Source organism: Caenorhabditis briggsae (assembly GCF_000004555.2).
Source record: "Caenorhabditis briggsae complete genome, chrX, whole genome shotgun sequence".
Lineage (NCBI taxonomy): Eukaryota > Metazoa > Nematoda > Chromadorea > Rhabditida > Rhabditidae > Caenorhabditis > Caenorhabditis briggsae.
The window spans coordinates 4,906,961-4,929,675 of NC_013491.2; the positions used below are offsets into that span (position 1 = coordinate 4,906,961).

Below are 22,715 nucleotides of genomic sequence, written 5' to 3' on the forward strand. Positions count from 1 at the left end.
ACATCCGAACAGCATGGTGAGAGAATCGGAACTCGACACGTCTCTTTCGGAAGCACATACATCCGCCTTGCATTGCTGTACACCAGTTCTGCGTCATGTTCAGTGCTGTTGGTCACATCAACCACGATGTACCTAAAAAAAAGTTTTTTTCCTGATGTTTGTAAAAAAGTCACCAACCGTGAGAATGGGCTATCTCCCGGGAGTACGTGCCATGCGGAGACGGTGACCGCCGGGATGATTGAAACTGCGATAGGAAGTTTGCACTTTCGCTCAAAAGAGTGTCCCTCGTCTGACGTAATGTCCGAGTGGTATCTCACGATGAATTCCGCGGTGAGAAGACGTCCAGTGAATGGGATGAGGTCCATGTCACTAGATTCTGTTTCAGAGTTTGCTGAGGTATTAGCCAAGGGGATAACACTTTCAAGAACTTTCTCCTCATCACTCAAATCATCAGCAGTAGATGTTGGATCGATTCCAAAGATGTGGAATTTGAGCTCTCTAGATCCATTGGGTTCCAGGACAAAGCTCGAAAGATCATCAGAAATTTCAAATCCATCAAACTCTGGGGCATGCGTCTCCGAATCGTCAAGTCGAATGAGAGGTGGACCTCCTTGAACAATCGGCTGCCAAATCTTGACACCGCAATAGCGAACCGGAATGTCACTGCTGTTCACAACTGTGATAGTGTGATCAAATTTTTGACCAGAATAGACAACTGCTTCTGCAGAAGGCTCCTCGTTGTCCTCGTCGATTGGAGCACGTGGAAGGGAGCATTCCAAATAGACTCTGGCAAGTTTGGGTAGGACCTTGACACGAATCTTGTTAGGTTTGTGACTATTCCCGTTGCTGGTAACAAAACGGCACTCGTTGTGAAGTCCAAAGATGTTGCAAGAGTAGCCAGTGATGAATAGGTCGCCGGGTTCTCTGAAAACAAATGTTGTTACAAAAACAGGTCGGCTCTTAAATACTGCCGGCTTGTAAATTCTGGTCAGAAGCGAATGATGTTGTTCAGAACAGCAATTCCTCGGATTTTTCTATTTCAGAGCGAAAAAAAATGTAGAAATTTGCCGCCTTGAGTTTTCTAGGCCATTTTGCTGAGCCACGGTATTCTGTGTGAGTTCACTTGCAGGAAAATCCATACGCCTTTGCTGTAAAGCTCGTAAATCGCTTCAACTTAAAGGCTCATTGAACTTTTTGAGAGTTCCTTAGCACGCAGGGCCGTGGCCTAGAAAACTCCAGAGTTATTGACTATCGAGGCGGCAGCAAACTTCTGATTTTGTTCACTTTGGATCACCGCATAAAAGGGCTTGGATTTTTAACGGATATTTGGCAGTTTCTGGAACTAGCGTTTCAGAACTAGCGCAGAAAACCCTTTTTAGGGGGCCATCACCCAATTTCGTCAGAATAACTTTCTTAAAATTTAATAAAACTCACTTCGGCACTCCCAAAAGTCGAATCGTTGATCCCGAATTGTTCTCCTCGTCTTCAGGTGGCAAAATGAGGCGAGCTTGAACCGGATCAAAATTCACTCCTTCGACAATCAGACAAAGATCACGAACGATCAATTCGGTCTCACGACAGTTTCTCACAGTCACCTCAACCTCGCCAGGACAATCGGTCACCCACAAAAGTGAGTTATCGACCTTTTTGCCAAACGGTGTGTAGATGAAAATCGACGCTTGACTCTTGTCGGGAACGATTGTTGGCACCAAATTCGGTTGGAGAGCAAGCACTGTGGGTGTTCTGCAAACAAATATTTGAAAATTAATAATAATAGTCATTTTGGCTTACTGAATAAGTGGGAATCTTGTCAGTTGAAGTCCTGGGATGATGATTTTCCCATCATCAACCACAATAGTCTGGCTGAGTTGGTGTACCGTGGGTGTGGCCTTTACCAAGTTGTCTAGATCATCAAAAAGTCGAGTCGTCATGGAACTGTCGAGATGGGGGTAGTAGACCTGAAACAGTTCAGCTTATAAGCATCAAAATTGCCGGTTCTAAAACGGTAATTTCTAAAATAAACGGTTTTAAAACCCTCCAGCTTCAGAATAGGCTTATTTCAAAATAACCGGTTCTATAACGTCCAGCTCTAGAACAGCGGGTTCTAAAACGTACACTTTTCGAATAGATATTTGTAAAACGTTCAGTTCTAATATAGCCAGTTGCAAAACGTCCTGTTCTAGAATTGTCGGTTATAATACTGCCGATTTCCAGAATAGCCAATTCTTAAACGTTCAGTTGTAGAATAACCGGTTCTGAAACACCCAGTTTCTAAATAGCAGGTTCTAGAACGTCCAGTTCCAAAACTACCGGTCCTGATGAAGCTCAGTTCTAGATTAGCCGGCTCTAGAGCGTCTAGCAAAACAAAATTCAAAAAAGTACCTGAAGCAAAAAACAAAGATGTCGAATCGCGGCATCACGATGGCCAGCACGATTTGCTGCTGTGAAAATTTCATGAAGAGACTTAATTTGAAGCTTCACTGGACCCAACTTCTTGTTCTTCATGTCATGTGGCTCGTTGAGATCAACACCGTACCCTTCGAGAGTTCTGAAAAATAGTTTTTCATAATTTTTGAGCGTTTTCAAAACTATAACTTACTTGAAAAGGACTGGATATACGGTTTTGTAATCACTCGCGTGTCGAACCCTTCCCTCTGTCACATGAAGCTCAAAAAGGACACTCAATCTCGCATAAAACGCTTGTTTCCGAAGAAACCCAATTTCTTTGTACATGGCTGCCGAGTTGAGACAGATTTGTGCTTTCATACGATGATCCATAAAAGTGTTCGCATCGTCGAGATATTTTCCAGTGTAGTCACGATGGAATTGCTCGAGTTTAATATACTCCCGCTCCAGAATCAAATACATAATTGCACGCATCACAGTCTCATACTCTAACCATCCGGCCATTGTGAACTTGGAGAACTCGTCAATGGCATTTTTGAAATTTTCCATGACTCGCTCTTTTGTTGGCTTCTCCCGCCTGAAATTCCAACTATTTAGAGTTGAAGCACAATTGCTCAGTTACTAATAACGCACCTATCACTAAGAAAGTTGGTGAGCGGATTCAGCCCTTTTGACGCTTTAATCTTGGTTGGTTCCTCTCGAATCGACGGCGATGATCCATTGCTAACAATTCCACTCTCATTTCCAAACGACTCATTCCTCTCCATACTTCCTCCGGACATTGACGAGTTTACCCGAATGTGTTCATCTGAATGGTGTCGTTTGTGTCCCTGTGGTGAGCTGCAAATCATTTGTTTTGATTTTTCCCTAGCCACTGGGATACCTGAGAACGCTGTCATTCGATACGGATAAACTTTCGCCGTTTTGCGTCTTGATTTCGATCGATGGAATTGTTAGCATCGCGTGCATGCTGGCAACGCGGTGAAACGCGCCGCAGTTAATCTCGCCCATCTGTTCCGCGTGAAGGATGCAGACCGTACTTGCCCATCCATCATATGCCGCTGAAGAAAAAAAGGAAAACGTTCGACCACACCCAAGATACATATATGAGATTACAAAAATCTGAAAGAAAGAGGAAAAACAAACCTGCAAGCCACAAATGATCCTGAGCGGATTTCAGACTCTCGATTGCTCCTTCATAAGCTTCCAGCGCCAGTTGAGGTAGGCCGGTGAGAAGACAGTAGTCCGCGTGTTGTTTGCGATATCTACCAAGACACTTCTTTCTGGAAAAATAAATGCAAATTCAGATTTTTTGCAGATAAATCGTTCTTGAGCATTAATTTCAAAATTAACACTTTTTTAATCGCAAAATTTGGCTGCGTGCCAGTTTTTAGAGACACGTTTGCAAGTTAAAGCGACCGCCACGCCGACACGCAACGCGTTCAAAATTGAGGTTTCCTTCCGCGTTGCCTTGAATTCAATCGAAATCTCTTTCTGAGTTTTCTTGAGTTTAAAAATATTTGTCACATGGAGTTCGCGACTGCTTAATTTATTTTATAGCGGTGTGGCACCTCTTCAGAGGCTTTAGGAGACAAAAATCGAAATCGTTTTTTGCGGTCCATTGGGGCGGCACCACCACCCAATTCTGCAATTTTTATTCAAGCACTCACTTGTAACTCTTCGTTGACTTTGTCTCCACACCAACTTGCCAGCGAGATTCATCCGGAAGTGTTGGACATGGAATTTCTTGCTGTAAACACGAAATTTCACAATAAATTCTTATTTTCCCGCTTTAAAACCAACAAACCTTCTTCTCAAACGATACATCAACTCGTTTCATCTCGATGACAATGTAAATAGCTCTCATCAATTCACGAACGGCACTTTCCAGTTGGCCAGCCTCTTCCAGACTTGGGAAACAAAGGCGTTCATGTCTCTCGACTTGATTGAAGTCTTCCTGAAACTAGCGCAGTGGTTAGAATAGACTAGAGGAAGAAAACTTACGTCTTTGCCTCCGATGAGAATACACCGTCCACAGATAATATTCGGGTAGTCGGCCTTCAATTTGTTATATGCCGATGAGATCTGCTCCGATTCGGAGGCTTCAGAATCTGTGGACTCGCGAGAGGCTCGAATCGATTTGTCCGGCTCTCCATGACCATTTGTGAATGCGACACCAATGACAGCAAACACGCGACGATGTTGCTGTAAAAAAGTTTTGAAAAATCAATAATTACAAAAAAAAGATCCGCCACTCTGTTTCTTTGTCAGGTACTTGTAATTTTCTAGCAAAAAGAAGGAAAAAATCACCTGCAACTCGCTGAATTCCGTGTATGACGAGGTTTGTGTAAATGAGCAGTGGAATAGTCGACGCGGATTATCCGAAACTTGAATGACGCGTTGTCTCGAGCATCTCTCCACAATACGCTTGAACGCCGGAAGTGATTTATTTGGCCCTATCTGAAAAGTATCTTATTGGTTTGCCGTCGTTTTTCCCTTTTTTGACGGTCACTCACCTGTTTGATGACGATATTTACAGTCTGTACATCGGTCAAAAAATCTGATGTACTAGATTTCATCTGAAGATAACGATGAATTGTGGCGGAAACGACTAGAGCGAAGTTTTCACCAGAAAGCAAGAAAAAAACGTTGCAAAAAAGAAAGAGAAAGAAAAAGGCCACCAAGAGTGAGCGATAAACATCGCGCGGGGTGAAGAGACGGCAGACACTGCGCGTCGGTCACCACTCTGCATTTGCGCGTCGCGGTGTACTGCACATTGACGCGCACAACCCTGTGACAGATCCTGTTTTGTTTTTCGTCGATGGATTATCCGATTTCGGGGGAGATGAGAGGAGAAAACAAGAAAAACAAGTGTAAATCACATTTTTATTGGTTTTTGGAAACATAATTGGCAGGAAATGTAGTAAATACAAAAACAAAAAAAAACTATTTCAGGTGTCCAGCACGTTTATTGTACCACCACTGAGCGGTTTGTGAGCGGCCGATGGTATTAACGAGGGCCGATCGTCAAATAGTGTTGGAGAATTGTAAATAAACATTATGTTAGCCGCCATACTAACTGCCAAGAACAGTATTAAGAATATTCGATCGATGACAAGAGACATGAGTTGCCACTCTTCCGTTATCTGGAAAAGAATATTTCTGAGTGAAATAGATTTTCTAAAAAGCTACCTTGCTCTCCATTTGCTGATTGTGAAAATGTGCGGAGATGATTTTCAAGTGACCAGCAATTTTTCGAAACAAATCTAGATTATCTGCGACGCACCGTTGTTTCAAAGCCTCATCCATCTGAAACAATCGTATCTTTTTTAAACTTTTCCGTTAAAACTGACCTGCACAAGACTCAACAGCCTTAACCTTTGTGGTGGGAAAACTGGAGAGCTATTATTAGGATTTGGATGTTTCTGGGTGACTGAAGCAGTGACAGATACTGATCCGGTTCGAGGAGTTGTAGTTTCGCTGCCATCATCGAATTCCAAAGAGTGTTCCAAGGTTTTCAGACGGAGCAGCTTCGGGAGTCGTTGGACGAAGAGCCATCGCTGCCAATGAGGCATTTCAGAGGAGAACGCTTGTCTGAAATATATAAAATCAGGCTTGAGGGGAGGGGGGGGGGGGGGGGGGAATAATAGGAGTATGGTTATTAATTCCTGTGAATTTCAAACTCAATTACAATAATAAGATCAACGAAAATGTATTTTCCAGCCGATTTTTAGACATTTCGACCATTTTCAAGAATTCGGAGCTCGGCTTTCAATTTTCCAATCATTTAGGAAATTTAAGAAAGTGTGCCCTAGATTAAAGACTTTGCCTTTACAGAATTTTTCGAGAATTCCTAGTTTTCCAGCTATTGGTTGGTTTTGAAAAGACACCAGTTTTTCACGATTTCAGTACAAGTCGGGAAAAAATGGTGTTTTTCAGGAATCGGTAAATAGCTGAGAAACTACGAATTTTTAATAAAAATTTGTAAATGCAAAAGTTTCGATCTAGCTCTGTTTTACACCCTCCAGAATTTTCAAAGTGATCGGAATCGTGCCAGCCGAGCTCCAAACTCCTGAAAATGATCAAAATGGCAAAAACCCAACTGAATAAAACGTTATAATGTATCTTATTGACCGGTACTTTAATCAAAATAGTTTCGAAGGGAGTCTGCAAGGGTATTACTTATCTAGTTTTGCAATTTTGAACTCGAAAAACTCACTTTCGGTACATGTTAATCGTCACCACGGAAAGAATAATCGATACCGAGATAATGAGAAGTGTAAAAAGGAGATATACACCTGTAAAAACTCATTTTTTGCGTTATAACATTTAATTTAATATCCCACCGATAAGAGAAAGAGATAATGAAGTCGGTGGAATAAGATCGATGAGTACTAGGTAAAACACAGAGAACGCCACAAGCACCGAGATCGAGTATGTCATTTTGTGCTCATTGGGTAGAATTAGAAATACAAATGGAGTGATATTAGCTGAAAACATTATTTTAGCCTCAAATTTTCCAACGAATTAGGATCTGTTTGATCATAAAGAGACCATGAAGTGTTTTTCCGGTTCAATACTTTGCATGCTCATTTGGGCATGTTCCGGGTTTATCTCTATCTTTATGGTCCCGCTAAAACTGAACATAGCCAAAAAATTTACCAATCAACATGCAAGGAATGGTGAGGGTCACAGTGAAAAAGATGGCTTTTCGGCGAATGATGATTCGGTACCTGAAAAAATTTAAAATTTTTCCCCTATTCAAAAATCAATGTCTCACTTGATATCAATGTAATACTGCTGTCCACAACATCCCGGATAGATTTGAGCATAACGCGACGAGGTGGCACTGAGCAAATCCCATTCGGCACTTCTAAAAAGCGTCATAAAATTTGATTTGAACACGATGTGAACAACATGTGTAGATGTTTGGTGCGACGACTCACTCGTGATAAAAACTGAGACCCAGCCCTTTTTCGAGGTACAGAAATTCCACACCGTCTTCTTGTTGTTTTTTCTGAGGTTCGTCGTTCACGTCGACAGGGATTTGGTATAAATCTAGGGTTTCTCCGTCGTTGGACCATCCGCCGAACTTCATCTCACATGTTTGCCAGTCATATGGGAAGTATTTGATGTTGATCTGAAAATTTTTAACCCAGTTATGAATTAAAAACCAAATTGAAGGGTCATTACGCTGTTCTAGTGGCTATGTTCACACCGTTTTACTTTTTTGTTTTGTTATCATGAACAGTTCCGGTCAATGATATATACAAAACGTATTTTTCAATTGATGTTTGGTCATTTTGACCATTTTCAGGAGCCTGAAGCTTCGTTGTCAACTTTCCAATGATTTTGAAAATTCTGGAGAGTGTGAAGCAGACCTAGATAGAAAACTTGGAAATTACAGAATTTTTCAAAAATTCCTAGTTTTTTTTAGCTATTCACCAATTTTTGAAAAAAAAGTATTTTTTGCCAGTTTTTGTATTGAAAACTCGATAAACATTTTTTCAACTTTTTAGTACAAAATGGGCCAAAAACGGGCGTTCTTCAGAATCCGATAAATTGTATGCTGTTCGAGCCAATGCTACATACTAGGAACATGGTTTAAAAAAAACCAAAATACTTATGTACAGTACCGGTCAATAAGATATTCAAAAAAATTTGTTTCAATTGGTTTTTGGTCATTTTCTACCATTTTCATGAGTCTGGAGCTCGGCTGTCCAATTTCCTATCATGTTGAAAATTCTGGAGTATGTAAAACAGACATCGAATAAAAAGTTTGCATTCACAGAAATTTTCAAAAATTCCTAGTTTTTTTATCTATTTGCTAATTTCTGAAAGTCGCCTATTTTTTACGTTTTCAGCACAAGAACTGGTTAGGTTTTCAGAAATCGGCAAATATGTGAATAACTGGGAATTTTCAAATATTCTGTGAATGTGTAGTTTTCAATCTAGGTCTGATCTAAATCTCCAACAGTTTCAAAGTGTTTGGAAAATTGACAGTAATGCTTCAGACTTCTCAGAATGGTCAAAATAGCCTGACCGGGCATAGGAACAAAGCCAAGCCGTGCAGTCCAGCAGAACAGATTTCCAGGAACTTTTTCCGCAAGTTTGAAAGAACATACCGGACAAAAACTTTTATAAATTGATGGAGGTTGCCAAACAACCCTTCCATGATGATCGATTTTCGCCAAACTGGTGATCGTGATGTGTGGCTCCCCGTCAGCGCTGGAAAATGAAATTTTCAAGATTTTTTCAGAAAAATTTGAATATTTTTTAATCTAAATCTAGCAGAACTACTGGAAAATGAGTTTTCAAAAAATCCGAAAAAGCCAAAACTCACTTATTATACAAAACAATATCAGGAATCCAAATTTGATCCGACGGAATGTGCACATATTCAACTCCACCCCAATCACTCGGATTCCATGTCAGTTTTTTATCGTACCATTGCTAAAAATTCACATTTATCATAATTTGCTTTTCAAAAAAATGAAACTCACCATTTCTAACCAAAGACTAGTGGTTAGAACCTGATTGACCTCGTCCACATCAATCAACCTACACAAATTGGCTCCAAACTTCACTTTCAAAGCGTCCGACGCATTGTGTACGGGTCGTACTGCTTTGTTGTAGTCCGTCATAAGATTTTCTAATAATTGAGTGGTATGTTTGTTGGCGCAAATTGGGAGAATATCTGGAATGAGTCAATGAAAAAAAATTTGGAACATAAAAATTGGGACTCACAAATAATAAATATGGTAAACTGAAAAACTAAACAAGAGCATCTGAAAATCCGTTGTGGTATCCACATAGGTAAAATCGGTATGTCTGGAATTTTGAAAAGATTCAAAGTACTCCCTATCAAATTTCAAAATGACAACTACAGAACGTTGACAGTTGTGTCTTTCTTGACGGGGCAAAAAAAGTGTGAGAGTATCAATTGGCACCAGCCAAAAAAGTTTTTGGCACGTTTATTGTGTAACACTCGGCTGGCCAGATTGCCGTTTGGAACGAGAAGAACAAATTGGTGGGGTAGGGTGCCGACCACAATTTGTCTTAGCGGCGCCAATTGATAAATAATGAGAGATATTATCATCAAAAAAGAAGATAGAGGGAGACGAAAAAATGTTCTTATCTTTTTGAGCAATTTTGAGTCATTGAACGAAAGGTGGTCCCAACCAGAAAAACACATTATTCTTTCACCTAGCATCAGGTAAGACGGGGCCAATAGAAAAAGCTGAAGAAGCAAAAGAAGAAAAAAAGGGTGTTAGATTTGATGGCTTGGAAACTGATGAGATGAGGGGCTAGCGGTTAAAAATTTACAACAGGGGGGAGTCGATTATTATGAAGATCGACTGACAGGTGCGGTCGTCGGGGCACACAACTGCCTGCTCGTGTGATGCACCCTACTGAAGACATATCCTTCCGAAACGTGAGATGACTTCTTCGCCATCCCATCCTATTCTTCTTCTTTGCACTGCCGAGTTCACTCATTTCAGTGTTACACACAGATGTCGACTTGATGGCTTATGTATGTTCCTCTTCTCCGCGACGTTATCGTCTCGTTTTTCAACTTTATCGGCTCGTACGAGTTTATTATACGGCTCCTTTATATCCTTTATATCTCAAGGCGCTGTATAAATTGAATGCGAGAGCAGCCGATCAAATTTATCACTGACGACACTTGTCAAAACACAAACGACAGAAGACAAGATGGCAGGAGATGGGAAAAGCTGTGATAAAATTGGAAGACTATAGAATATATTTTGTGTCAAAGTTCGCATACATCTTTCGACGCATTCTAAAAATCGGATTAGTTTGGTGTCCGCTGGGAATCTTCCTCCTCCCACGCGTAATTGCAAAAACAACAAGCGAAATGTTTATTTCATTTGAAGGAGAAGAGAGCGGGATCTGAGAAGAAGCCTAATTATGAATATCACAGACGGGCAAAAGGGAGAAGGTCCAAAATGGATCAGGAGAGTCTTTTTTTGTTAATTGGCAGAAAAAAAATATATAAATAAATTACAAACTTTGAAGATTTTGGATTTAGACAGATTTGTGGCTATATATTAGAAGTTTACAGTATTCAAAAATTCAGAGTTTCAATTTGGCTGGTTTCAAACAGATTGTGTTCTCATCGTTCATCTCGCACAGTTTCCTCGACGATGGCACCGATGGCATTTCATACACTGTTTTGTAGAAATCCACAGCGGCTAGCGACATAGCCGAGTATGTCTTGGAGAGAATCGGAATGAGGATGCACTGATGGCCGACCGCGATGATACGGTAGGCGCGAGACTGGAACGGGTCCGAAACCGCAGGGCACATGATGTTGTTCAGGTTGACGCGGGTGATCTGGAAAATGGGGATTTAGAAAGTTTACTGAGCTAAAAATGAGTGATTACTACAATACGGTCATTAAGATATACAAAACATGTATTTTTCAGCTGATTATTTACTGATTTGACCATTTTAGGACTTTGGAGTTTGGCTGTCAAGTTTCCGGTCACTTTGCAAGTTTTGGAGAGTGTGAAAAAGACCTAGATTGAAAGTTTGGCAATCGCACAACTTTTTAGATATTCCAAGTTTTTCAGTTATCTGTTGATTTTTGAAACATACCTGTTTTTAAGGTTTTCAGTTCAGAACCTAGCAAAAAAAAGGGGGTGTCTCAGAAATCGTCTAATATCTGAAAAGCTAGTAATATCCAAAAAATTTTGTGAATACAAAGTTTTTAATCTAGGTTTGTTTTACCGGCACGATAACCAAAAAACGGTTTATACACTGAATACTGTAGATAGTGACTAGAAAGGCGCCTTAATCCAGTAGTTTTCTATTCCTAACGTTTTCAAAATTTAGATCAACAGAAAAAAAAACCATATGATTGGAAAACATGTGAAAAAAAATCTAACAGGCTTACTCGATGAAAAATACGCTTGCTGACATTTTAAGTAACCTAATTTAAATTTTTATCTTCTTATTCCAAAGTTTTGCGACATTTTGGATAATGTATGCTTGTTTGAACTGTTATAGTATTTAGCTTTTGCTCATCAAATTTTATGAGAAAAAAAATCCGGAAAAGCGCAGAATGAATTTTTTGCGAATTTCGATGGTCGGAAGTATCAATTTTCTAATTCAAAAACCCCGTTTTGCATATTCTTGATTATTTTATAAATTTCAAGCATCACCGAAACTGCAAAAAGCACGAATACCGGATTTTGTACGCGTCTTTTGAGCTCAATTATCTCGGTTCCTATGATAGATATAAAAAGCTGTCAACTAATGAAACAGTGATATTGTTATGATAAACAATTTATCAGTTGCCCAGTATTTGACATTTTTCATGGAATCCGTGATAATTGAGTTCAAATTTCCCGCATAGGAGCTTGTATCAGAGAGAATACGGTATTTTATTATAAGTTTTACATTTTTTTGCGCCCGCTAGTCCATGATACTTTTTATTATATTCCCATTTCCCTTTCCACTAACCATAGCTCCAACTTGAAGAATGACGAAATGATAAAGTGAAAAGAGTGAGATCCCAAAAACCGTCCATCCAAAATCGTAAGCCTTCTCCGGCTCGAACGCCCCCTGTATGTACATGAGATACACTGGCACCACGAGAATCGCAATGTGTTGCGCGTAGTAAATGAACACTTCTCCGGGCAGCTGCAAAAATTGGATTTTGAAAAGAAATCTGGCTCTTTCCCCTACATTTCTTGTGTTCAAAATTGGAAACGCCAACGCGAACCACGCACCGGGCATAAAATAGAGCATCAATCGGAAGAGGAAACAGGCTTTTCTGAAAAGAAGGATGGAATTTGATTACCCGGAGAGGAGCGAGGAGGAAATGGTTTTTTATAGTGAAGATGCGCATTTTTTTTCCTGCAGTGAAAAGGGTATACACTTACTTAGAAGTCCCCTCCATGGTGAGTAACATCAATTGCATTGTAGTGGTGACGTGGCATGGGTTAAGTAAGAAAATTCCAGTTCTAAAAATGTAATTTTTGGTTGCTCATGCGGAAAAGGAGTCGTAAACTAATTAGAAATTTAAGTACTCACTTTGAAATCATCTTATAGGCAAGCTCGGCGCCAAAAATAAGACTATATACGGTGAGTATCACATATCTGGACACGTTTTTCACGGGTAGTGTAAATGAGCAATCAAGCGGAATTGACATATAGGCTGCCCAGAATGAGAGTGGGATGAAGACGATGGACTCCAAAAATCGCTGCCATGATGGGAGATACTGTAATCAATGAATGAGTAAAAAGAACAAAGAAATAGGGAACTCACATTCATACACTCCTCCCCACCATTGCCTTGAATCGAGCTGTCAATGCCACCAATGGCAAGTTCCCAAATGACGTCGTACATCACCTTTGCATTCTGAAAGAGAAAGAATAATCTTAATATTGATGGCACAATGGTAGATATTGTGTTATTTGTTGTTGGTTGGGACAAAAAACAGCACAAGACGAGTGAGAAAGGAGCGATGCGAAAAAACAAAAATAATGTAGAAGGAAAGAAGAATTTCGCGTTAATATTATTACGGTTATGATAGGAGGGATGGGGAAATGGGAGGGAAGAAAAATTGTGCGCGTGGGTGTACCGGAAATCCCTCGATGCCACTTTTTTGATCAGAAGGAAAGCGGAGAAAATTGGAAAAAAAACAAAAATATTGCTGATAAAAAAGAAACTTGTGATAAATTCTGATAACTTTATCAGTAGACATTAGGAATTCTCAAAATTCAGTTATGCGTGTAACTCTCTTCTAATTTCATGGCTACACAGCTGGAGCCAAAACCGGAACGAGAGCTAGAAAAGCTTACATAAACCGCCAACTTCGAGCTCAATTATCTCAATTTCTGTGAAAGGTATCGAAAAGATGTCAACTGATAAAACATTTCTGATATTGTGATAAATAATTTTTCAGTTGACAACTTTTCGATATCTTTTACGGAAACAAAGATAGCTCAAAGTTGTCGGTTTGGGTGGGCTTCTGTTGAAATATGGTATTTTTAGGACTTTCTGAAATGTTACTGAAACTGGATAAATAATTGAACACTAAAAAGTAGGAAATTTTCAGAATGTTAGTAGTAATTAGCATTTTGAAAAAATCAAAGTTTGAAAGTCCGGAAAACGAATATAAAACTTTTTAGAAATGTTCAACTATTTGTAATTTCTAACTTTTGAAATTTCTAGTTTTTTTTAATTTTTAAAATTCTCTAATTTTTTTAAATGTATAACTTTTTAAAAGTTCATTTCTAAAATTTTCTGATTTTTTAAAAATTCATTTTTCATTTTGAAATGAATACTTTTGGAAACTTTTGAAACTCATTTATGTTTTTCTCCAAATAACTTGAATGAAAATTTCAATTTCATAAAACGGCAAAATTTCAAAATTTGACTTCCTAGAATAATTCTCAACAAAAACGGAAAAAAATCTCTGAAAAATTTTCTAAAATGTTTTTGACGAAATTATATTAACCAACTGAGAAAACTCGACTCTATCTACCTCTTGGCTATACAACTATTAGGTTGGCAGGAAAGTAGCTGTCCATTTTTTATTAGTAAATAACACAAACACAAGAATAATCCAGAATTAGCAATATGAGATGTCGTGATCCACAACATGTTGGCAATGTTCAGGTAACTCGTGGGTACCATCCCTCCAAAAGCCAGCTAGTGGCAAGTCAAAGTATCCCTCCAGTCCATTTTTTTAGGCATCAATTGTGTTAAAGTCCTTAAGCTCCAGATGACGTCGTATACTTTTGAATAACCAATGATCTGATAGAGCTGAATCAGGTCTTTAAAGGGGGTAAAGGAGAACCGTCCAGCCAAAACGGCTCAGGTACGGCGTGACTTTCCGTGAACATGAGGTTTTTTCATTTTTTACCTGCAGTCAAGTCAGACCTGAGCAGCTTCAGCGGTACCCTTCTCCCTCACCTACATATAGTCCCGACTGATCTCTATGAGATTATTGGATATTCGAAGAGATACAACCTCATCTAGATAATACGAAAATTTGCACCATTTATGTGAAAAACAGGAAAAAATGAATACTTTGATTCGTGACTAGCTGGCTTTTGAAGGTATTGTATCCACAAGTTATCTGAGCATTGCCAACATGTCGTGGACCACGACGGTGCATACTGCTAATCTTGGATTAATCCTGCTTTTGTATTATTCACAAATAAAACAAGGGACAGTTACTTTCCTGCCAACCTAATATGATACCCCTAAACACTTATCAGCTCTCTCATACACACCTCACTAAACCTCATTAATCTAAATGTATTAACCCCTCGAGAACTTGCCTTGGTGCTCCTTCTGTTTTCGTACTGCAAATGCTCAAATTTCTCACCCGCGAAATAGTTGGACAGCATTTATAGATTGCTCTTGAGACTAATTTTCAAAATTTTCCCCCCTCGTTCTTATCATTTTGATCAAAAGCTGAACGACAGGTTTGATAAGAAAACACAAACATAATCATCAACGAGTCTTGAAAATAAATTTTTGTCAGCAGAAGTTGTTAGTCTAGGAAACTAGAAGCTTCAGCAAATTTTTGGTTAGACATGAGGTAAGAAGGTAAAAGAAGACAAGGACTCGGGAAATTCGTACCTGCTGAATGTTCGGATCGGAGGAAATAGAAGACGGAATGAATAATGTTTTATTCATGAATGTGTCATTTATGACAGATGGAAAAACACCTGGAAACTCCAGTTTAACACGAAGAGAAACAACAGCCAAGGTGTAAGGCCGCGGAACTGAGGGTTAAAGGGGGTGGAGCCAGGGCGCCCGAGGTGAAACAAACTATATAGTTTTGTTATTCAGCTGATATTCGTTCTCCTTCCTTCTTTTCTCTCTCGTTGGTTAGTGATATCGTGTTAACGAGGCATGAAAACGAAGGAGGGGGAGAGGAGCGAGGTCCAAGCTGAATGGAAACAAGATGAAGAGGAATGAGAGGGGACGGGAAAGAGTGGTCTGTGAATTAGCCACAAAAACAACAGAGAGATAGGGTGACAAAAAAGAGGAGAGAGAAGGAAAACGGAACATTTTTTTTTTTGGTTGAGAGAATCAGGAAAGTTACTTTTCTTGTTCCCTTATTTTGGTCTTTTAGTGTTGGATGAGTAAAAGACTCCACACTAATTTCTTTTCAAAATTAATGGGTTTCTATCTTTTCTGTTTTGTTTTTTTTTTCCAAAATGACTGTCAACAGGATTGGGCATGAAAATTTCGAGGCCCGAAAAAGGTAAAATTTAACCAAAAATCCGTTAAAGTTCCTGAAAAATTTTCAAAGAGTCGTCAAAAACCGGAATAAAAACTTTTCGAGAACAAAAGCTTTTTTCCCAGTTTGGCTCTATTTTCATTATGTAGCAGTAAACAATTACGGTGAAATTGAAAATTATGAAACTTATGTAATCTCACATTTTTAAAAGAAAAAATTAGAAAAAAAAACTCAAAAAAGTCAGTTAAAAGACCCAAAAATCGCAAAAATGGTTGAAGCTTTTCCTGGCCATCGCCATGAGGTCAATGTGATGTTCAAGTGATTTTTTGCGATTTTTCCGATTTTTTCGAAATAAAATTTGAAAAAAAATTCTTGACGAAAAATTGGGCATCAAAACTACTTAGTACGTCTGAACTACCGTAATGCTACATACTCAAAATAGTGTCAAACTCGGTTTATTAAAAAAAGATTGTTTATTTTTCAAGTTTTGAGATTTTATGGATTTTACAGATATAATTTTAGAGCTATCCGTTCCGTAAAATCGCTAAACTTTCAAAAAATTGGTGAAATCCAAAATATCTTGTAAACGTAAAATTTTAGCCCTGCCGCCCACGAAACGACAACAAAACAATTTGGATTTCTGTCTGCGATTAATCACTCTCTTCACAACTAGTTGTTTAGAAAAAAAAGGACTGGCCACCAAATTTGTTCCGTTTTTTTTTTGTTTCTTTCCTTTTCCTTTTTTAAATTGGACGGGTTTTTGACAAAATTCAGGGAACTAATAGGTCAAAGAATAACCTCATGTGATTAGCTGACGTAATATCCAATCATGTTGAAAATTGAGAATTTTCGCCGCACACACACACGAGTTGAGCACCAACTGGGTCAAGTGAGAGGGAAAAATGAGTAGAGGGAGGAGGAAGGTGAAAAATCAGGGAAGAGTTCAGGAGGAGAAGAGGACAAAAGTCCTTTTTTACGAGTTGCGTGGGCTGTGGGAATTTTTATATTGAAATTTGATATTTTAGCTGTTCGAGCTACATAGAACTTTGGGAAGGAACCAAAATAAGTACAATTGCGGTCACAAAGAATTTTTTGAAGTATTTTTCACTTGATTATGGGGCATATTTTTTGAAGTATTTTTCACTTGATTATTGACCATTTTCAAAAGTCTGAAGCTCATTTATCAAGTTTTGGTCACTTAAAAATTTTAGAAAGTGTAAAACCTATCTAGATTGAAGAATTTGCATTTTCCTATTTTTTCAGCTACTTGTCGATTTCCCAAAGAAACCTTTCTGACCAGTTTTGTGTACACGTAAATGCAAAAAAAGTGACTTTCCAAAACCAGCGAAATGCTGAAAAACTAGGGATTTTCGAAAAATTCTGTGAATGCAAAGTTTTCAATCTAGGTATGTTTTACCTTCTCTAAAATTTTCACGGTGATCAGAAGCTTGCCAGCCGAGCTTCAGCCTTCTAAAAATGCTTGAAATGACCGGAAATTAACTGGACATACTTTCTCAAATTATTTTTTAACCTGTATTGTATAATCCAAAAAACGATTACAAAAAAATTTGAAAAGCTTTGCAATTTTACTGAAAACTGAAAAATTCAGAATACCCTCATGAGGTCAATTCAAGGTTTTCAAATTTGATTTTTAGAAAAAAAAACTTTTTACTCACACTTTTTTGAACTTCAGACTTGACAATAAAATTCATTTGTTTTCGTCTGATAAGAATTTTCTGTTATCTTAACTTTATTATCATTGATAGATCACAATTTCGATACCAAAAATCGAAAGTCTCGATTCTTGAGAGACTATAAGGATCTTGAACTTTTTCAATACTTTTTGTAAATGTTTGGTTTCGGTGTCTCGCCCACCGCGAGAGCTCACTGCTCTTCCGACAAGTGGTCATTATTATCGCAACGAGTTGATAGGGGTGAGGGCAAAGTGCGAAATGTGTTTGCTGTATGTCCTTTAAAATCAGGAACGAGAAAAAAGTTTTGTGATGCAAAATAATGATGGAGCAAGTGAATAAGAAGAAGAAAAAAGTAGAGGAGAATAAAAAAAACTAGAAGAAGCAAAAAAGAAGAAGAAGAAGAAAAAGAAAAAGAAAAATGGGCGGAGCAGAAGATACAAGTAGGCGCGAGAGTGAGCCTTCCAAATGCGCGAAGACATGTTTTGCTCACATTCGTCCGGACAGCTGGAAAAAAAAGGAAAACTGAGAAGGAAAGTATCGGGACAGCACACACTTTGCGATGTGAAAAGTTAAGACTAAAAAAGAAAAGACAGGCAACAAATATAGAGTTTCTGAAGCGTTTCCGAACCCTTCAAAGCTTACCAATGAATTCTTTTGTTGCTCCAGAATGTGTGAGGAAGGGCGGGACCCCGCCAGAGAGAGGAAGAGGAAACACCATTTTCACTAGACTGAGCTAATAAGGGTTATTGAATGAGAGAGGAAAGGGGTTATCTAATGGGGAAAAGATTTTAATGAGCGAGAGACGGGGCACATTTGCTATAATAAGTGTTGATTGACATGTGCACTCGGATGCTTTGTACGTAATCGGGGCAGCGAGAGACACACGCAGCACCCAAAAATGGTGTGAGAAAGGACGGCAAGTACTTGGTGGAGAGCCGTTTTTTTTCTTTTACAAGTTGGGATTTGAGAGAGGAGAGGTTGGAGGACAAAGATGAGTCTTGGGGGAGAGAAGCCGACAATAAAAAGAAGAAGGCGTCAATTTTTTTCCTTCGAATTTCCAGAAGATACTGGATGCTTCTATTTTGAGATCTATGAAGGCGTCAATTTTTTCGTTCTAGACGAATTCTTAGAAGATACCGGATGCTTCTTCGAAAAAGACAAAATTACACGCCTCCGATTCTGACTCAGAATTTCTGAGAATCTTTCTGAGAAAAGACTGTCATGGGTGTTTTACGAAACCAGCAACGCCCTATAAATAGAGCAACACCGCCATTGTTGACCGAAACTTTTAAAAGTCTGGTGGCTGCTGATTCATAGTAGTTTGGCGCAAACAAAAATAATTGTATAATAGCGGTGTAGTACATTAGGCACACATCGAAAATGCGAGAAGTTTCTGAAAAGACTCACCAATTTGAATTTTGAAGCTTTAGAAATATCAAGAGAGCGTTTTGTGAAAATTTGAAACAAAAATGAAGGAAGGAACAATAAGAATGTAAAGACGACATTAAAATTTGCATTTGTACCGCCCAATTCAATAAAATAGAATTCTACAAAAAAAAAAAACGTTCCATATTCTTTTTATCTATTATAAATTTTTACCTTGGTAATAAAGAAAAACGCCCCATTTTCAATTTTTCTTAATTACAAAGAAAATTCATTTTATAATGATTTGAATACATTTTTCGAGCTAAAAAACCTTAAAATATCTTTGAAAACAGTACCGTTCAATAAAATCTGAATAATTTCAGTTGATTTTTTGTCCTATTGCCCGCGTTCAGGAATCTGGAGCTCGACCAAAAAAAGTATTTTTTGATTGATACAGATTATTTCCAGAAGTCTAGAGCTTGGCGCTTAAGTTTCCGATCGATTTTAAAATTTTGGAGCGTGTAAGAGTTTTTGAAAATTCCAATATTTTCAGCTACTTGCCGAGTCCTGAAAGAAACCATTTTTGACCAGTTTTTGTATTGAAAACAAAAAAACCGGTGTCGTTCAGAGAACTACAAATAGCTGAAAAATTAAGAATTTCCAAAAAATTTTGCTAATGCAAAGTTTGCAATCTAAATATGTTTCACACTTCCAAAACATGCGAAGTGATCGAATACTTGACAGCCAAGCTCCAGACTTCTGAAAACTGTCGATATGACTAGAACACAACTGAAAATACGTTTCTCTATATAAATTATTTGAATACCTTTTATTGAATACCTGATAACTTGAACTTTTAATGTGAATACCTGATAACTTGAACTCCTAAAAAATTCAATTATTCAAAAAACACAATTTTTGAAATTATGAACCACATTCTAAGAGAAAATATATTCCTGACTAAGTATGACGGGACTCTCTCTCAATCATTTTTTTTTGAGGAATATCCTGACGGAGGTATATATCGGGCCATGTCATTTTGATCTATCGCTAGCTAACGTGACACGCGGACTGCTCGAAAAAATGACCAAAATGACATGTTCTTATAAAGCAAAGAATAGGAAGAAGGAGAAAGGACAAAACGGCCCGTTTTGGCATATTTGAAAATGCAAGAGCATTGAAAATGGTGTTAGATCGGAAGGGAAGGGCCTTTGGAATGGGGCTGGCTGCCGATTTACTTATGCAACACTCGAGAGTCCCTTTGACGACGCTAATGCCAAGTTAGTGCTCTGAAGACTTGCGCGTTCTGCTAGCGTCTGCGTCTCACGTTGCTATTTCGCCTAATCGTCTTTTCATTGGTGGGGCTTCTTCTTCCACTTATCATTGAAAAGGACGGAAGGGGCAGAACCATTGCGGGGAAATGAATTATTCGCCAAGGCGAAAGAAGCGGGACCACATTTAATGTGCCAAAAAAGTTTCTATTCATTGGTATTGCCGGGTTTTTGGGGGGAGCGCAATGAATAGTCAACAAAAGTAAGAAAAAAAAGCGGCGACAATAAAGCATGCCTGTCTTCTATTTTCAGAAATTGTGCCTGAGAAATGAAGTGCATATGGAAGTCGTAAAAAATTGGGTATTCGGTTTTATAGGGGGTCTCGTAAAATTTTAGTTCAATTTAATTAATTAGAAGTGTTTCTGAGCAACAGAAGAAACTGAGAAATTCAAAACTTATTAGAAAATCAATCAAAAAATCCAAAATTAATTGTTATACTCAAATATTATTTTATATATTAAAAAAAAACAACTTTCGAAACCGAAGTTTTTGAAAATTTTCTGTACTTTTTCAAATTTGAGAAATTGCCACTTTTAACAAAGAACGAAAAATGGAAAAAAAATGCGTAAAATTTTTTGTAAAATTCTTCTAAAATTATTAGTTAAATATAATTTTATTGAAGAGATTTTTAAGAATTTCAAAATCCAAAATTAATTTTAGTTTTTAAGAATTAGTTAGAAAATTCTTATAAAAATAATTAAAAATTCAAACTTTCAATTTTAAAAGCAAAGTTACAAAAAGTGTTTTTTTTGTGTTTTCAAAATAAAAAAAAATCGATTTTTCAAAATGTAGTCATAACTACATCTAATCAAGTCTACTAGCTATGGCGGTTTTGGAGTGGTCTGTCGAGAAACCGGCGACATGTTGTTCCTACTCTCTTAATGCCGAAACTTCTTTTTCCCCAGAAAGGAAAACAAACAGAAAGTGACTGAGACTTTTGTGGTGGGTCGGGAAGCGGTCACACTCTCAATAGAAACCAAACAATGTCTGTGTCAGCTAGAAAAAAATTGAGATGCTCAGGCGTCGCCAATTAGGAGTTATTCAAATTAGGTTACTGAAGCGATGAGAATAAGAGCAGAGCGCTTCATCCTCCTTCTAGAGAGGGCTACACTCTCAGAATCTATGCATTTTCGATGGAAACTTGATCTTCCGAGAGGACATGGAAACAAGAGGAAGGAAGTCGGGGCGAGTGCTCCGTGCCCGCTGCAGATGTCATATTCCAAATTCCCAATGGAAATTCGTAGTGAACGTGTGAAAAAAAAATGGGCGCCCGGCTCTCGCAGTATCATAAATATCGAAAAGAGCTTCTAGAATTTTCTTTCTCCCTCTGGGAGGTCATTCTTGGCTTTGACTCGGTTATACCTTCTAATCCCAAAACCAAAAACAGGTAAAACAAAACTGATAGAATTTGAAAAAAAAAACAACGACATCCGTTCCATAAAAAAAAACACATTTTGGATTTGGTCAACTGAAAAGAAAACGGAAGGAAGGAAGACGAGAAAATGAGTACTCACAACTGGTAAAGATACTTCAGAAAAGGAAAAGAAATTGAGAAGAAAATAAGCAACTTTAGAGGGAACTTGAAATTTTTTTGGGATGTTCCGGAGGTAAAAAAAACTGTGTTGAAACTATGTTATGAGTCGAAAAAAGAAAAATTGAAAAAAACAAAACATCACTTTTAATGAAAACTAATTATCGAAAAAAATGAATCAAAAATGAACTTGATAGATATTTAAATTTTCCATGTCTGAAAAAATCGTTTATCTAATATAATTTTCCAAATAAATCAAAAAACTTCATAAAGTCTAGCAGCGCCAATTACGAGAGCATAAATACTGTACCATTCATGAACATGAACAAAAACGTATTTTCGAGTGATTTTTGGACATAATGACCATTTTCCGGATTATGTAGCTCGGCTATCAACGGACAAGGCCGGGCCTTCAAAAAGTTGGTCAAGGCCCGGAAGGCCCGCTTTGATTTTTCAGACAAAAAGCTTGCTTTTTTTGGAAAAATTGTTCTTATGATCTATTTTTAAGCTAAATTGTAAATATTGAATTTGTAAATAGTTAAACAAAATTTTGAAGAAGAATTTTTTCTGAGACTTTTCCGGAGGTGGGATTGGACGGAAAATTGCATTTTTGAAGCAAAATAACTGTTTTTTTTTCTCAAAAACTAACTTTTTTGTTAAAAATATCTCAAAAACTTATCAACGAAAAAAAAAATTTATCACATTTTTTTTTAATTTTCAACGCGATTGAGAACTTTACAGCCGAGCTCCAAACTCCTGACTATGGTCAAAATGGTCGGAAACCAATCAAAAAAATTGGTTGTTGTATTCCTTTTGACCGGTAAATTTGGAAAAACTTCCTTCAAAAATGAAATTTTTATCGGGACTGTAAAATCTTCCATAGAACCGCTAATTATAATAAATCTGCAAAATTCTCAATTAGACCGTCTCTTTCAGGACACCGTAATTCCTTTATGAGACCGTAATTTGTTGTGGGGTTGTAAAATTATTGTGGTACCGTAAAACTCATGAAGAACCATGATTTGTACTACTCGTAAAATTCTAAACAATTTTCGAAATAAAAAATATGAGTTGGAAAATTATTTGGCAGCTGTTAAAAAAATTGTAATTTGGCAAATTCATCCTAAAACGTCATAAATTGCCTATTTTAGCATTT

At 37.8% G+C, this 22,715-nt stretch overlaps 3 protein-coding genes across 3 annotated transcripts in view; all 3 read right to left on the bottom strand.

Moving 5' to 3' along the window:
• The window catches only part of CBG17299, a gene marked incomplete at both ends in the record, with an annotated part of 6,092 nt that extends 1,107 nt beyond the window's left edge, over nt 1-4,985 (bottom strand). Inside the window, 13 exons of the mRNA XM_045239117.1 lie at nt 1-132; nt 178-924; nt 1,435-1,743; nt 1,792-1,958; nt 2,383-2,548; nt 2,600-2,983; nt 3,040-3,289; nt 3,553-3,689; nt 4,077-4,156; nt 4,214-4,363; nt 4,411-4,611; nt 4,717-4,866; nt 4,923-4,985. The exon at nt 1-132 is cut by the window's left edge and continues 992 nt beyond it. Coding sequence (XP_045096159.1) covers nt 1-132; nt 178-924; nt 1,435-1,743; nt 1,792-1,958; nt 2,383-2,548; nt 2,600-2,983; nt 3,040-3,289; nt 3,553-3,689; nt 4,077-4,156; nt 4,214-4,363; nt 4,411-4,611; nt 4,717-4,866; nt 4,923-4,985 — 2,936 coding nt within the window. The remainder of the gene's footprint in view (nt 133-177; nt 925-1,434; nt 1,744-1,791; nt 1,959-2,382; nt 2,549-2,599; nt 2,984-3,039; nt 3,290-3,552; nt 3,690-4,076; nt 4,157-4,213; nt 4,364-4,410; nt 4,612-4,716; nt 4,867-4,922) is intronic.
• Cbr-lev-8 overlaps nt 1-9,181 on the bottom strand; it is a gene marked incomplete at both ends in the record, with an annotated part of 11,343 nt that extends 2,162 nt beyond the window's left edge. Inside the window, 12 exon segments of the mRNA XM_002643896.1 lie at nt 5,599-5,715; nt 5,760-6,000; nt 6,626-6,704; nt 6,753-6,896; nt 7,069-7,139; nt 7,187-7,279; nt 7,353-7,546; nt 8,532-8,660; nt 8,663-8,705; nt 8,750-8,859; nt 8,910-9,103; nt 9,154-9,181. Of these exon segments, the coding sequence (XP_002643942.1) occupies nt 5,599-5,715; nt 5,760-6,000; nt 6,626-6,704; nt 6,753-6,896; nt 7,069-7,139; nt 7,187-7,279; nt 7,353-7,546; nt 8,532-8,660; nt 8,663-8,705; nt 8,750-8,859; nt 8,910-9,103; nt 9,154-9,181 (1,443 nt within the window).
• A 1,322-nt stretch (nt 9,182-10,503) lies between these two features.
• CBG17300 lies at nt 10,504-12,784 on the bottom strand (the record flags this gene model as incomplete). Its single annotated transcript, XM_002643898.1, has 6 exons — nt 10,504-10,764; nt 11,896-12,075; nt 12,121-12,208; nt 12,318-12,398; nt 12,469-12,656; nt 12,704-12,784. 6 exons carry the CDS (start codon nt 12,782-12,784, stop codon nt 10,504-10,506), a joined length of 879 nt encoding a protein of 292 aa, XP_002643944.1.
• Between the last annotated feature and the right edge of the window lie 9,931 nt (nt 12,785-22,715).